A 17,565-nucleotide genomic window follows, 5' to 3' on the forward strand; every position below is an offset into this window, starting at 1 on the left:
TTTTAATTGGATTCAGTTGTTCAACATTTCACAATTTAAGCAATTTTTGTCCTATGTTCATATGTCATCTAATTCATTATAAGAAAAACTACATGTTTATAAGTAAAAATAGTGTTAATTATTCATTTATTTAAGCTATTAATAATAGACTTGACGATTAAATATACAATTAAAATTTTATAGAGACCATTGGATATCACAAAACTACATGAACCTAAAGTGGATTTAAACATAAGCAAATTATAACTTGTTTTCTACATTAAAATCGACTAGTATATTTAAATTTTATAAACCTAATTTTCCCAAAATTTGTGGTATATATAAGTTAATTTTAATTTGTATGAAAATTTAATTTATTTTACTTCTTTTTTCTTCAACTACAATTTTTTATATTTAGATAATGTAATTTAGATGTATTGTAAAATGTAGTAAAAAAATAAATTTTATTAAGATTTTGAGACATAAAAATTTCTTACATTATTAAGATTCGAAATTCGAAATCTGTACCCAACTTTAGCATGATTAGAAATGAAACTTTGTTTCAATAATTCTTTTTCATAATATATAGTTACATTCATATTATTTTTAATCTAACAAATACTGAAATGAGAAAAATTTAGAACAAAGTTAAATGAAAAGAGAAATTAATCTATAAAGCATCCTCTTCATGATTGTTAACTTCCACCATCCAAGGGTGTTAATGAAAGAAGTGGTGGTGAGGCTAATAATTATATTAAAGTAGAAAAGATAAAAGTGGAACGTTTTAAGAGTAGTGTATTCCTTCATGTATGCTACCAAGGAGTAAGGTTTAAGTAGATACAGGCAGAAAACCAATAGTTGGGTTTGGGCTTTTGCTTCCTACACCCACACCATTACTAATTGCATCTCCACTGGAAAAACGTTAATATACCCTCTCTCACTACCACTACTCCGGTCATTTGTTGCACTATCATCATTGTAGAAGTGTGAATTAACAATTCAAAAGTATTAGACAACACACAAACACAAGTCTTCTACACAGATTTAGAAGCATAGAAACACCTTGTTCAATAATGATGTGGTTATACTTGATAAACCCAAGAGTAATGTGTTTTGCAATCTTTAAAAAATTCAAAGTTGTATTTGAGAAGCAAAGTGAGAAGGTTTAAAGATACTCTGAATAGATAGAGGTGGATAATATACATTCCATGAATTTAAGTCCTATTATGTATAATATGGTATTGAACAAATCAATGGCTTTGCAAAAAAGAAGGAATAAGTAGTTATTGACATGTTAAGAAGTATGATAAAGCAAAAGAAGTTGCTACACTCATTGATAAAGCCCTTCTCCCATCCTTCTAACGAAACTCCAAGGAGAGATTGAAAAATTTTAAACTCACCAAGTTTCTTAAAGAAACTTAATTTGGATTTTTTTTCAAAAAAATATTCCTTACAAAAGAAAATAAGAGAAGATACTCATTTAATGACTTTCAAAGAACAAGATAATACTTTAAAGTTATTCAAATCTCATTCAATTCAAAAGCGGTTTGTATATAGGGGCAAAGGGTTCTATGGTTGAGCTCCCCTTGCAAGCTTAGCCAAAAGTGGTGTCACACGTGAGCCAATAGCTAGCGCCCAAATTATGCTCAAAATTGCTAGTTCTATTTCATGTGGGACTTCTTGCTCCACGCTCTTTTTTCATGTTCTTCATCAACTTCCTGATGCTTTCTAATAGAATTTTTTGAAGGCAGTTTCTTCCTGCACCCCTACATTTTTCTTCCTGCACCCCCATAATGTTATGCAAAGACTAACTTGTCCTAATTATTTTTTAAAAACCCTAAAATGCACTTTAACTGTATTTATTTTTTTGCATTATGGATTATGGAATCCGGAAAAATTTCGGATTGGCACTTCCAATAAAATTTCGGATCCACCAATCCGTAATTCAAAATATGCATTTCACATTCAAAAATCCATCAATAAAAAAAAAGCATTCTGGATCCACCAATCCGTAACAGAAATATGAATTCCGAATTCACGAATCCATAACAGAATTAGCCTTCCGGATTCAGCAATCTGGAAATCAATAATTTATGCAAAAATTGCTTTCAGAACACCCCCTCATCCGGAAAAAAAAAATATTCAGTTCCGGATTGATGAATCCGTAGCACACTCCCAGATTCTTATTTCTGGTAACTACGGTGTCCTTTTTCAAATAAAAGATTAAGGTCAATTTAGAGATTTAGAAAATTGTGAGGGTGCAGGAAGAAAAATGTAGGGGTGCAGGAAGAAGAAGCCTTTTTTGAATCATTTGTAGGCCCAATTAAGGCCTGAAGGTTGCCCACTTATGTCTCTAAAAAATGTTACAATTATAAGGAAATATGCACATAAGAACAATATTTATAAGACTAAGAACAAAGAAGAAATTCCTAGTATTCTATTCTCCAAAATACTAGAGTCTTCTTCTTTGAAGCTTCATCTTCTTCTATGGGCATTGTGGCTGAATGGTTTCCAACTCTCATTTTGGGGGAAATCAATTTCTATTGCAGTTTATGTGTTGAACAAGTGCCCTCACAAAGAAGTTCAAGGATAAAGTTCGAGAAGATGTTTGGTTTGACAAAAAACCCAACAGTAAACCATCTAAATTTTTGGTTCATTATGTTTTAAACAAGGTCAAAATGTTAAAAGAAGAAACTGTAAGATAAGAGTGAAGTTATGATCCTAGTAAGATATCATTCTACAGGAGCCTATAGACTTTATGATCCAGCAACTAGAAAAATATTTATTAGTAGAGATGTGGTTGTAAATGAAGCATAATCTTGGAACTAGACAACTCATAACAACAGTCTCAAAACCAACTTAGTGAACTTAAATTTTTAGAAGCTCATATTCAGTCACATAGATGCCTAGGTAGAGAAAATTATCAAGAACACTTGTAGATTTTGAAATATTTCCTAACAATGCAATAACAAATGAAGGATATTTGCTGCATTTTTCTTTGTTGGCAGAGGTTAAACCTATTGATTATGTTGATTAATGAACTAAAAAATGTGGAGATCTGCAATGATAAAAGAACTACAAGCCATAGAAAAAAAACCTGGATTTTAACTAAAATGCCCTTTAACAAAATATTAACAGATGTTAAATGGGTACTTAAGTTGAATCTTAGTCCTAATGGATCAATTGTTAAACGTAAGGCAAGATTGGTGGGTAAGGTATTCTTACAGAAACAAGGTCTTGGTTATTCAAAATTATTTGCTCCAGTTGCTAGAAATGAGATAAAAGACTAATTATGGCATTAACAAGTGGAAAAGGGTGATCCTTATTTTAGTTACATGTGTGAAGTCAACTTTCCTAAATGGCCCAGTTGAGAAAGATGTATATGTTACATAATCACCTAAATTTAAAATTAAAGGTAGTGAAAACAAAGTATATAAATTGAAAAAAAAAAAACTTTGTATGGCTTGAAACGACCCTTAAAACCTAGAATAAGATTGTAATTTATTTTGTATTGAAGCATCATTTTCATAAATGTCAATTGAACATGATGTCTATGTAAAACTCCCAAATTATGTGAATTTGCTACGAATGTACATTTGTGTATATGGTCAACTAATCACGAGAAGTGATCTTATTGAGAAAGAACATTTTAAAACTTTATTCACGTCTGAATTTGAAATGAAAAAATTAGGAAAGTTGAAATATTTCTCAGAAATGGAGTTTGTAGAAAATTGCAAAGGAATTGTGTTTCATTAACAAAAATATGCTGAGATATCGAGAAAATTTAATATGGAAGATTGCAATGGACAAGTCCAACAAAGATGAATATAAAAAAGTAAAGAATTGAATGGAAAAAAAGAGGTTGTGGACATTACTTTGTAAAAAAAATGGTATAGTATGTCTGATATTTGCCTTGTAATTGGATTGATCAGCAAATTTGTGAATAATAAAAAAAGGTACATTTACTTGTTGCTAATAGAGTTTTGAGGTATATTAAAGGAACAACAACATTTAGAGTATTATTTCAAAATAAAAATCTAACTACAAGTTTATTTGTTGAGTTATTTATTTAAATTGGTGTGAGAATAATAATGATAAAAAGCGTCAGTCCGTATTTATTCAAATTCTAAGATGTATCAATCTCTTATGATCTGTTTGGGGTCTACTATTCCTCCAGACGAAAGTGAGGGTGCACCTCTATTTGGATCAACAAATAAAGGAGGGTGGGGTAGCAAGGGAGTGGGTCGATGGGAACTCGAAGTCTCTTCTCATAGTTGTAGAGAAATAAGAGAGAGAAGAGAGAAAGCCACATAGAAACGCACATGCAATGACCTATGTGCCCTCGCTTTTGTTTATGATATTTTCTATGAAGTGTCTTTGTATCTATTTTTTTTTTAACTATCCTAATAAAACATACAAAAAATAAAACTAAAATTATAAAAAGATTAATTATAAAAATATAAAATATATTTATAAAAAAATATATTAATAAAATAAATATTTAAATTTTAAAATAATAATGATATTTAATATCAGTTAAAATAAATTTTTAAATGTGTAAAATAATAATAGAATTAATCAAATGTGTACAATAAAATAAATTACATCCTCCCCACCGTTCAAAAGAAAACCTAAGAAAAAGAAAACATAAAAGTAAGTTTAGCCCATTTGTTTATCCCCAAACCTCTTTTAATCTTACTCGTACGTATTATTAATTTGTTAAAGCTTAAACATAATTATTACTTATAAATTAATATTAACCACCTAATAGATCAAAAATACTAAAAAAATAAACCTATTTTTTTCAAAAACCAATTTAATAAAGAAAGATTTGTACTTATTTATATATTATAAATTGATTTTATATTATTTTTAGTTAAGGTACGATCTTCAATACATCTTTCTCGAATCGAGATATCTATATTTCATGCATGTGATCACTATTAAAAAATAAAAAAATCTAACTATTTTTAGGATTTGTAAAATAATAATTACTCTCACTTTTATTTATTTATTATATATATATATATTATAGGAAGGTTTTGGTTCTTTGATTTAATTGGAGAGTGGTTGTGGGAAAGGGGATGAAAGTAAAGGTGGAGAGACAAGAGAGTAATATATTGAGGCATATGCCAATGCAATGGTTGTAAGTTGAGATTTGTGAGCATTGGCTTGGTTTGGTGCCTACCTTGATGAAACATATCACAACTTCATCTCAACTTTAATGTCCCCTCAACTAACAAGAATAAATAGCTAAATAAGAAAAGAAACAAAGCACCTACACCCAACAACATAAAACTACACGTATATAAACCTTTTTTTCTTATTTCAAGCTAATATTTCCCACTTTATTTCATCTTCTTCATAAAAATACAAATATCTTTATTTATTTCTAAGACTTTTTTATTAAAAATATTTTTTAATACGTCCACATTATAACATTAAATGGAGAGGGTATAAAATTTAATTCATATGCATTGTTACAAAAAAAACTACACAGATATTAATCAAAATTCACTCGTAATACAATAAAATCATGAAATAGAAACCAATTTTAGAAACAAAAAATAATTAGTTGTTATACTGAATAAATTAGAAATCATTTTAAAAATTAAAAAAAAAACTGATTTTTAAATTAGTTTTTATTATTGTTAGATAGTTTTTAAATTGGCATCTAATTAGCGACCAAGGTTTTTGCTACCAAATTTAGAATCTAAATAATTAGTAGTTAAAACATTGGTAACTAATTAGATACTAATTTAGAAACTATTTAACAATAATAGAAACTAATTTAGAAACCAACATTTTTTTTACCCTCTAAAATGGTCCCTAATTTAGTCACTATAACAACTAATTATTTTTTGTCTCTAAATTGGTTTCTATCTCATGATTTTCGTAGTGTCGGTTTCCTCATTAATTATATAAATGCATATATTTGTGATATTTATTTATTTATTTGAAGTAGCAATATGTATAAATTAAATTAAATTGAAGAATATATACTGCTAGTGCTTAGGTTTAATATGATACGATTTGAGTTTATTCCAATTTGACTTTGTTATTAAAAGATGTTTCCGATGTTAATGACAGTGTCAATACTTGTTGAATGCACGATGAACAATTTTCACACTTTAAAGGGAAAAAATAGTTGAGAATGAATGAAAAGGGTCTCAAATAAAATTCCTTCTCGAGATTCTTACATATTTCATGTTTCAAATTCATAAAAAGGAGAAAAAAAAATGGAATTTGCAACCCATGTGGCTGTACGAGGATGGAATAAGTTCCTTTGTAGAAGTTGTACGTTTACCAAGAAATTAACACCATGATTTCAAAATCAATAATTATTCATGGTACATATACAATTTTATTAATAATCAATTACTAAAAAATTATTTTATATAATATTAATTATTTAACCATCCATGTAGAATAAAAAAAATTAAAAACTTATAGTATTTTTCAAAAAAAAATTGCAAAATCTATTATTTTACATTGAATACTAATACAATATATATATATATATATATATATATAAATAAATAAATAAAGGAAGTTCTTCTCTTTAACTGTTTGTTTTGTTTTATCTTGTATATTTCAGTCATTTCATTATTTTTTTAAGTATTTAACAAATAAGTAATTATTTTTATAATTAATTGAAAACTGTTTTTCTTTTTTGTTTTAAAAACTAATATTCTATCATTTTGTAAAAAAAATTACGACGAGCAGGTTTTTTTCCCGTATCTTCATCTCTTTTAAAAAATTATAGTTGTTATTTCTTCTTATCATTTGATTTCTTATTCTTTCTTTGCAAAAAAAATATGAATGAATGGCAGCAACGGTTTCTTCACCGATGACTCAATTTGTGACTGTGATCTCCGTCAACAACATTTGGCGGATGACCATCTTCAAATGCCTCGCGTGGGCGATCTAGATGGAGATGTGAATGAGGAGCAAAACAACTTATTCTTCTTCACTCCAATTACATCCTTCTTCATGGATCACCTATTCTTCTCATCACAAATGTGGTATCGAAACTTTTCCAAATTCACCAATAGAATTTTGAGTCTATGATTTCTCGCACGAGACAGGAAAGATTGGGTCTTCATAACTTGGATTTGCAATGGTAACATGTTGTTTGTTCAGCCTTTCGCAACCAAACCTTTAAAGTCATTGCTGAGGAGCGGTGTTCACACTCCCTTCTTTATAGGTTCGCTTTTTATTCATTTTTGTCAAATTGATCATTCTTTCATTTATTTGTTCATTAAATTAAGAATTATTAATAAATATAAAATATAAAATATTTGTTCTATTAAATTAAGAATTATTAATAAATATAAAATATAAAATATTTTTTTTATTGTTGTAGTAATATTATAAATTTGGAAATATTAATGATAAAAGTAAAAAATGTAAACACACAGACACATTGTGTTTCTGCTAGTATGTAGAAAGGTAATTAAAACTTTATAAGCAGTGACTTTTTTTTATTTTTTCTCATTGTCATCCTACCACTATAATTACTTTCTTACTTATTAAATTAACTATTAAATTAGTTTTTAAATATTAGGGTTGGCAAAAAGGTTTTTAACGTTAGTTAAGTTAAATATAATGTCATCCAAAAATTTAATTTAAAAAATTAAAAACTGTAAAATTATTTTTTTCTTTTAACTAAAAAATATTTGTGTTAAGTCGCTTAATAATGCGACACAAGAGGTTTCTTTTCAAAAAAAAGTTAAAATAAAAACATAATTTTTAAATTAAATAACTTTTAAAATAGACAAATTTCAGCATGTGCGAAGTCTACGCTAAATGAAACAAATTTTAAAATAAAAATAAGTTTAATTATCTTTGTCATTTTTATATTTAAGACAATATTTAATATATTACAGTGATTTTTAAAAAAATTAATTTTGTTTCAAATTTTTTTAAAAGTATGCAATTGTTTCCTTCTGTTTAATTTTCATTAGCAACGTTAACGAAGATAATGTGACATATAACGTGGCAGAATTATTCATAGTTGGAATTCATGTATTGATGTGTACTCCAACCTAAGAAAATATTGTTAATCAAAATAACAATTTATAATTAATATTATATTTATTTTTAAATTTTGAACAAAGACTCATAAACAGTTGACGGAATATATGGCTAAGACATTGAGATTTGCAGTTGTGGATGAGGAAGAGAGTAGCTACAGGAACAATGCCAAAGAAATGGGAAAGTTTTTCAGTTCCACCAAAATGGGTCTTCAATTACATCACACAGTCTACATATGCACATGCACAATTATTGTCACATCATAAAGTTGTTAATAGAAATTTAACATAATAGATCAAAATTAAATAATTTTTTTAAAAATCATAAAATATATTAGTATTAATCAAGTTAATGATAAATTAAATAAATTTTAAAATAAAATAAAAAACATTAGTGTAAATCAAGTTTTTAAAATAAAATAAAAATAATTTAGGACCTAAGGCTAAATTAAATAAATTTAAATAAAAATATTAATGTGGATCAAATTGACGCTAAATTAAATAAATTTAAATAAGAATATTAGTGTGGATCAAATTCACGCTAAATTAAATAAATTTAAATAAAAATATTAGTGTGAGTTAAACTGACGCTAAATTAAATCATTTTTAAAATAAAATTCATTAGCGTAGATAAGTCAGTACAAAATTAAATAATTTTTAAAACAATAAACACTAGAATGGGCAAACTAACACTAAATTAAATAACATTTAAAATAAAAATATTAATATGGACCAAGGCGACACTAAGTTAAATAAATTTTAAAATAAAAAAATATTAATGTAGGTCAAATCAACACTAAATTAAATATATTTCAAAATAAAAAATCAAAAGTGAGGATCAAACCCATGGTAAATTAAATAAATAAAAAAAAAAACATTAACGTCAGCCAAGGTGACGCCAAATTAAATAAAACTCATTAGTGTGGATCAAGCCGACACAAAATTAAATCAGATTCTAGATGAATCTGATCGTTTCAATCTTAAATCGGCTAGGACTTTTTTCTTGGAACCAGAAGTTCCTTGTGTTGGGGTAAATTCATTTGGTCTTCATATATTTCGCCTTCCAAAATTCTAGTACTTTGGAAAAAATTTCATGGACGACTTTGTACAGATCAGCATATTCAAAATAAAGGTTTGCATATATGTTTTATGTGTACGCTTTATGAAAAGAACGAGAAATCTCTATTTTTTTAATGTTCTAAAACTTTGCATATTTGGATTCGACAGATTTTTCTTACTTCTCCTTTCTCTAATAAGGATGATATTCTTTCTTTTATTAAGAGTGATGGTAGTCCTTTGATTAAATTGATTAAGCTTGTTGTGATAACTTTTTCTATTTGAATGATATGGCATATGAGGAATTATGCTAGATTTCAGGATAAGATTGATGTTTCTAGGGCTATTTCAGTAATTAAAGATTTAACTTGTCTAGTGTAAAATTTGTCTAAAACTTCAATGTATAATGATATGTTGGATTTCAACATGATTAAGTTTTTTGGTATTGCTTGTACTGGTAAAGCTCTTCGTCCTCTACCTGTTATATGGGAGGATGAGAGTTTCCTTCACCAGGTTGGGTTAAAATTAACATTGTTGGGGCTGCTAGGGATATCCTGGTCTTGCTACTTGTGGAGGTATTTTTCGTGGAAGTATGGAGGAGTTTATTGGTGCTTTCTCTACGTTTCTTGAAGTTCAGACTGTTATGGCGGTTGAGTTTTATAGAGTTATATATGTTATGAAGGAAACTCAAAAGATGAGGCTTACTAATGTATGGTTTGAATGTGATTATGTTTTGGTTTATGCTCCATTTATTGCTATGACTAATGTTTCGTGAATGCTTCGTAATCGATGAAATACTTGTTTTAACTACTGTGGAAAAATCAGGTTTAGGGTTACTGTATTTTTTTATAAGGGAATGTGTGTGCTGATAAGTTAGCTAATTTAGGATTTATTGATAAAGAATCATTGCATTGATATAATAGGCTTCCATGTAGTTTGTTCTTAGAATTATGTATGAATAACTATAGTCTATCTATGTATTGTTTTAGTAAGGGTTTTGGTCTAGTCTCCCATATTTTTTTTTTAATAATACTTTTTCATGTGATGACAAATGATTATTGTTACTTGAGGTGTAACCTAAAATGTCAAGTTGCATAATAATATCTAACATGAAAACCTTTATAAAAAAGAAGAAGAAGATAATATAATTAAATTTATATAATAAATATTTACATTTTTATATCAAATCATGTAAATTGCAACATGGTCTATTCTTTTGTCATGATCTATTCGTGATTTTTTACATGTTTTGTAAATTTGATTTGTTATCATTCTTACATTGAGGTGTAACCTAAAATGTCAAGTTGCATAATAATATCTAACATGAAAACCTTTATAAAAAAAAAAGAAGATAATATAATTAAATTTATATAATAAATATTTACATTTTTATATCAAATCATGTAAATTGCAACATGGTCTATTCTTTTGTCATGATCTATTCGTGATTTTTTACATGTTTTGTAAATTTGATTTGTTATCATTCTTACATACTTTTTATTGCTTCCGACTATTTTCATTTTTGATTAATTGCATGACTGATAATATTCTTTGCAACTAAAGTTGTGATTTTAGACACACGAAAATTGTAATTCAGTTTTTATTTATTTATACAATTTAAATATTTTTCACTTAAAAAAATTATTAAATAAAAACTAATTTTAGAAACAAAAATTTAATTAGTTACTATATTGACCAAATTAAATATTACTTTATAGATTAAAAATTTATTGATATCTAAAATAGTTTTTACTATTAATAAAAAATATAAATTATTTTTTAAATTAACATCTCATTAACTAATTAATATCTAACTAGCTATCAATGTTTTAGTTACTAATTTTATAATTGAAAGTTGTTGGTAGCTAAAACATGATAAGATACAAATTTATAAATTTTTATTAATGATAGAAATTATTTTAGATATAAATAAATTATTTTATCTATAAAATAGTATCTAACTTAGTGATTATTTATCTATAAAAAAAATTATTAATTATTTTTTGCTTTTAGTGTTCTAAATTTATATAATATAGCTTTATTATATATTTATGTTGGTTTTTGTTATGATTCTTTCAAATTAAAACTTTATCTTACCTAGGTATAGACTTTTTATTTTACATGGTGTGAACACTCCAAAATCAAACAATTCATAAAAAAAAATATTTTCTACATCATTATTAGAATGTTCATTTTGTATATTAATTACGTTCATAACTAAAGAAAAATTTATAAATCATATTCAATATGTTTGATATTAATTTATGTAAAATGTACATATATTCTAGATTGAGTATATATATACAAGTAACCAATGTAGAAAAGTGTATATTTAATGAATTAAATCCGTTAACATTCAATTTTCATTATAGATTTAATATAAAATCTTTATTATCACCTGTATAGAATATCATTTTACGCTGATCAAAAAATATAAAAATATATAGAATAGTGTTGGGGCATGAATTGAGTTTCACTGTTCTGATATTGCAAATAAAATCAAATACCCCCAACTTAAAAAAATAGTACTATTTTGCTTTATCTAACCCAATATATATAACACATGGATACGGACACTAACACGGATATGGAGATACGTAAAACTACTTTTAGGATTTGGGAACATAAATCTATATATTATATAATTATGAATTATATAAATTGATAATAAATATTTATGTGCATAAGTATCTTTCAGATTTTTTGAGAGCATGGAAGATTTTTTCATGATTGGTTCAAATGAATTTGTTTCTTATTTCTATAATCATAATAAAAATTTATACAATAAATTTGAATTTTTAGAAAATTATTGTATTTATCTTTTTTAAAATTATGTTAAGACCATACAAGAATTTTCATAAATCGAACAAATATTTTTTGAATTGAACACTTTACCGATAAACGTCCTACGAGTGTCGACACCGATACGTGTGTCTAACACGAATACGCCATTTAAGATAAATGTCCGATCCTCGTAAAACACAAATATTATTCTATAAAAAATATTAAAAAAATATATAGGAATTTTAGTGAGGAGATATATTTTAAGATTAAAAAAAATGAGACAAAAAAAAAGGACAGGTGATTTGTGTCCAATAAAAACACATTTTTTCTAGCAGACAAAAGAGAGAATAAAAATAAGTATTGATTCGTCCACCTATCAGTTCCAAATATATTCCTCATCATGATATTCCTAAATCTTAATGTTAATGTTTCAAACTCCTATCTTCTTCATCAATATTAATACCATGCACATGATGCACTTGCAGTGGCTTTTCTAAATGCATTGTTTCTTGAAATCTTCTTATATATAAATGCAGAACCATTCTTACTCCTCCCAACATCTGCAACATGTTTGGGTGGAGGAAAAAGAAACTTCCCAATGTTTTGTCTGTAAGTGCCATTTTTTTTCTCACTGCAATGCAAGAGAATTCATCTGTGTGGTTTAGTTTCAAAGTTTGAAGTTATTTGTTGCAGATAGTTGAACTTAAGGTGCATATGGATTGCCAAGGATGTGAAGGAAGAATTAGAAGGGCAATCTCCAAATTGAATGGCAAGAGCTCAACCATGCACACTTGCACATTGTTTCTTTTCATTAATGTTCTCTTTTTCTAACCTTTAATTTCATGCATTTTCTCTTTCTACATATCTTCCTTTATCATTTGCATTCCAAGTTAGTCTTTACCCCTAATAAAATGTGGAAAACTCACCCAATTATATATCTTTTACATTTTCAATCCAATTTGGTTACCCTTTTACATATCCAAATCTTCATTTTTCCATCACCAAAAAATTAAATGTATTTAAAAAATACTTCTATCATTATTTTTATTTTTTCATCAGAAAAAAATGATTAATTAATAAGAACATTTTAGAAATATTTTAACCTTATGTATAACCCCAACATAACCTCTTAACACATACTAGTTACAAAATATCATATACCCTATAAGAGGTGTTCATATACCACCATCCTTACACCTACAAACCAAATAACCTAACCAAAAAGATTTTATTAAAAAAAACTCTGGAGGTGATTGGAATGATGTGAGAACTATGAACAATAGAGGTGATGTCTGTTGTATCTTCATAACAGTAGAGGTGATGTCTATTGTATCTTTATTTCTTCTGTATCACAATACCATTATATTACAACTTTTAATATTATTATTTTAATATTTTTTATATAATTTAATCAAAAATTTATTCTTTATTATACATATTATATATAACTATGATAGTTGTCAAACAATTCAAAAAGAATTATAAAATATAAATTAATTTTATAAATAAAAAATAATTAATTGTTATAGTAATTAAATTAAAGAACATTTTAAAAACTAAAAAAAAATTAATTTTTAAATTATTAAATAGTTTTTAAATTGGTATCTAATTAGTTACCAATATTTTAACTATCAATTAGTTAGATTCTAAATTTGGTAGTTGGTAATTAGATACCAATTTAGAAACCATTTACAATAATAGAAACTAATTTAGAAACCAAAAATTTTTTTAATCTCTAAAATTGTCTTTAACTTTTGTCTCCAAATTTGTTTTTATTTCATGAAAAAAAAACAAGTTTCTTCTTTTTCTTAGACCATAAATGAAAGTGTGTGAGAAAAAGCATAACTTGAGTAAGTTAGTGAATTTTAGGGTTGATGGGGTGTGAGATTTTGAAATGCAGGAGTTGATAGCTTGGACATAGACATGGATCAGCAGAAGGTGACAGTTACAGGTTATGTAGAGAAAGGGAAGGTCCTAAGGAGTGTAAGAAGAACAGGAAGAAGAGCAGAATATTGGCCATTCCCTTATGACAGTGAATACTACCCTTATGCCTCACAGTACCTTGATGAGTCCACTTTTTCTTCTACCTATAACTATTACAGGCATGGCTACAATGAGAGTGTTTATGGCTACTTTCCTGATCAAGCATACTGCACTGTGCAGGATGAAACAGTCTTTCTCTTCAGTGATGACAATGTTCATGCACCCTGCGTCATCATGTGAACACTTATTTAAGAACAATATTACTTTCACATAGTTAAAGCCACCATTCTACACTCTTATCAAATTTCTCCATCTTCTCATCAGAGTTAATGTAAAAGATTATTTTTCCTTTTGTGGTTAATTGTTATAATATAGAATAATTCAAAGTTGGGTTGTGAGCGTATGACTCATCATTTAGCTTGGTGTGTTTATGTAGTCATAATTAATAAAGAAAAATGTTACTTTCTTAAATGCATAATCAAATGTATTATTATGTATCCATATTCATATTTCAATAAAATATCACTTTTTCTTTTACTTTTAATCTTTGTAATCTAAAACAATTTAGTGGTAAATTGTTAATGTATTAGGATTTAGGGTATTACACTACAAGAAAATCATTAAATAGAAACTAATTTTAGAGAAAAAATAATTATTAGTTGTTATAGTGACTAAATTAGAGACAATTTTAAAGACTAAAAAAATTATTGATTTCTAAATTTGTTTCTATTATTGATAAATGGTTTCTAAATTGATATCTAATTAGCTATCAAGGTTTTTGCTACCAAATTTATAATCTAAATAATTGGTAGTTAAAACTTTGGTAGTTAATTAGATACCAATTTAGAAACTATTTATTAATAAAAAAAAACTAATTTAGAAACCAATAATTTTATTAGTCTCTGGAATGGTCTTTAATTTAGTCACTATAGCAACTAATTAGTTTTTGTTTCTAAAATTGATTTTTATTTAATGATTTTTTTGTAGTATTAGGATTCTGAAATTTTATTAAGTGTTTATAGAAAAGGAAATAAAAAAGAGAGTAGGTATGGTAGCCATAGAAATATCTAAGAATTTTGATTTAATAGTTGAATGAAATTGGAGATATCAACAGAAAAAGAGAAAGAAGAAGAAGATGATGATGATGATGGTTATGGAACCCATTGAAGATAACCATACAATTTCTCAGATAAATTTTGCATTTGAATAACTCATTATAGCTTGTTTTGAAACATAAAATATATGCACTGTTTCATTTTGCTGTAAACATTAGTCCTTTTGAAAAAAAATTTATAGCATTATGACTTGAATATATTTTACACTTTCAAGTAATTTATTTATAGGACTCTTTTTATGATTAAAAAATAAGAAAATAAATTTACGATGGTCATAAATGATTTTGTACCGGTATGGGCGAGACCGAGTCCACTTGACCGAGATCAGGGGAACCTGGTCGAAAACCTCGGAAGACTTGGTCGAGCGGCCGAGACCTTAGCAGGCTTGGCCGAGACAATCGAGACTACTGGAATATGGCCGATGGCCGACTCATGCCATGATGATTTGGCCGACGGCTGACCCCTATTACAGTTAACGCTCAAAGCAATATCAGTGAAGTTAATCTATTATTAGGAATTAGGTAATGCAACCCTAAGCGGTATCCACCTCGATAAACGAGCCCAACAAGCTAGGCCCATTAGAATAATATAAATAGCATGCATCCCAAGAAGTAAGGTATGTCATTTATTACTGTTCACCTACCTGAGAGCTGACCACCCGCTTTACTGACTTGAGCGTCGGAGTACCTTCGCAGGTACCCCCACCATCCGGTGTTCAGCCGAGACCGAGTGCCGAAGGAGAAGCAGGAGGACGAGAAGAATCTCAGCTCACCACCCAGTCACCTGACCGACCAAAGGAAGGAGAAGAAGATTTCAATAGTTCTCTAGGTCCCATCTCCCTAGTAGGAGGACGAGAAGAATCCCAGCTCACCACCCAGTCACCTGACCGACCAAAGAAAGGAGAAGAAGATTTCAATAATTCTCTAGGTCCCATCTCCCTAGCAGGAGGACGAGAAGAATCCCAGCTCACCACCCAGTCACCTGACCGACCAAAGGAAGGAGAAGAAGATTTCAATAGTTCTCTAGGTCCCATCTCCCTAGTCCCATCTCCCTAGCAGGAACAGATTCTATAGTGATTCTTAAAGTAGCTATCGTTTAAGGTTATCTAGTTGCGTTAATAAAATGTTAAATATAATTGCATTAATAAAAGGTATTTAAAGTGGTTATTTAGGAGATGCACTATTACTACATTAATACCAAACAGTTAAGTTATGTTAAATTCTTTAAATAGTAATTTTTTTTGGATAATTAATATGTAAAAAAAACAGACCCAAATAAGGATAAAGAAAATTTAAGACCATACATAAAAACATAAATACATTTTTTATATTCTTCAAATAATAAGAACCAAAACATTAGCTAAAACTATGTAAGATTAGTTCTAATCAAATTTATCTACTCCTAATTTCTAAAAACTTAGTTGCTCATTTATTCAATAGAACTTTGAAGTGTCTCCATAGGCAATGATTCCTTTTTACTAAATACCTACAACATAAATCATATATATGTAAGTTGTTCAAGTAATCATAGAAATTATATTACACATGTTTCCAAGTATCATCTACATTTCCTAATCACATCTAACACATAATATAATAATCACACTTAAAACTACATGGTTGCCTACTAAAAACAATAATCAAGTATTATATATATTAATATACTATAAAAAAAACTATTTAAAAACAATTAATTTTAAAGACAAAAATAATTAATTACTATATTGACTAAATTATATTATTTTATAAAATAAAAAATTATTAGTATCTAAAATAATTTTTAAATTGATATTTAACATTAGCTACCAAAATTTTAGATACTAACTACTTTAAATTCTAAATTAGTCATTATAATAAAATTCAATTAACTTTTATAAAATTAATCATTATACAAATTCTAAGTGGATACAAATGTTTAATTGGGATAAATTAACAAGTAAATATGTCAACCTCTTTATTAAAGACACCTCTAACTAAGCTAGTTCTTCCTAGCTCAATGACGATGTGATGTGAATATGTTGTGATGGTGCCTCAAAATACTAATGAATACCCACATAAACTCCACTTGCATATACACATCAAGGTGTTTTGGACTTCCTATGGTAATCATCAATATATCTTAATGACCTCATGGAATGAATGTTCCTTGATCGTATTGAACCTATAAGGAATCTTGCAAATCAATTTCAACCATTAACTTAGCACATCAACATGTTTAGAGTTGAAATAGTACTTAATTTTTCAACTCTACCAACCCTACTATACTTATGAAGCTCGGATATGGTCAAAAAGGTGTTGTCGATGTTTCCGATACACCGTGGACACGGACACACGGCGCACGACACAGTCGGACGCTTTTTATTGGAGGAGACAAGTTTTCTTCTTTGAACACGTCAGAAAAGCTAGAAAAAAAACGCGGTTCAGTCTTTTAAAGACCTCTTCTCTTCCACACTAAATCTCAGATAAAATATGATAAAATCTCAAACAAAATATTAAAATCTCCAAAAAGTAAAAGTTAAACACTATGTTTTTCTTGATTTTTTTTCATATAACAAAATATATTACTACATTTTAATTTATATATAGCCGTGTCCCGTGTCCTATAATTTTCAG

General features: G+C 27.5%; 1 protein-coding gene across 1 annotated transcript; it reads left to right on the forward strand.

Annotated features, from left to right (window-relative positions):
• The first annotated feature begins 12,335 nt into the window (after positions 1–12,335).
• On the forward strand, positions 12,336–14,375 carry LOC137836406 (heavy metal-associated isoprenylated plant protein 45). Its single transcript, XM_068645130.1, has 3 exons — positions 12,336–12,464; positions 12,549–12,624; positions 13,756–14,375. The coding sequence occupies exons 1-3, from the start codon at positions 12,423–12,425 to the stop codon at positions 14,076–14,078; spliced, it is 441 nt and encodes a 146-aa protein (XP_068501231.1). The 5' UTR covers positions 12,336–12,422; the 3' UTR covers positions 14,079–14,375.
• Positions 14,376–17,565: the final 3,190 nt, after the last annotated feature.

This window comes from Phaseolus vulgaris, chromosome 4, assembly GCF_000499845.2.
Source record: "Phaseolus vulgaris cultivar G19833 chromosome 4, P. vulgaris v2.0, whole genome shotgun sequence".
NCBI classification, from domain to species: domain Eukaryota; kingdom Viridiplantae; phylum Streptophyta; class Magnoliopsida; order Fabales; family Fabaceae; genus Phaseolus; species Phaseolus vulgaris.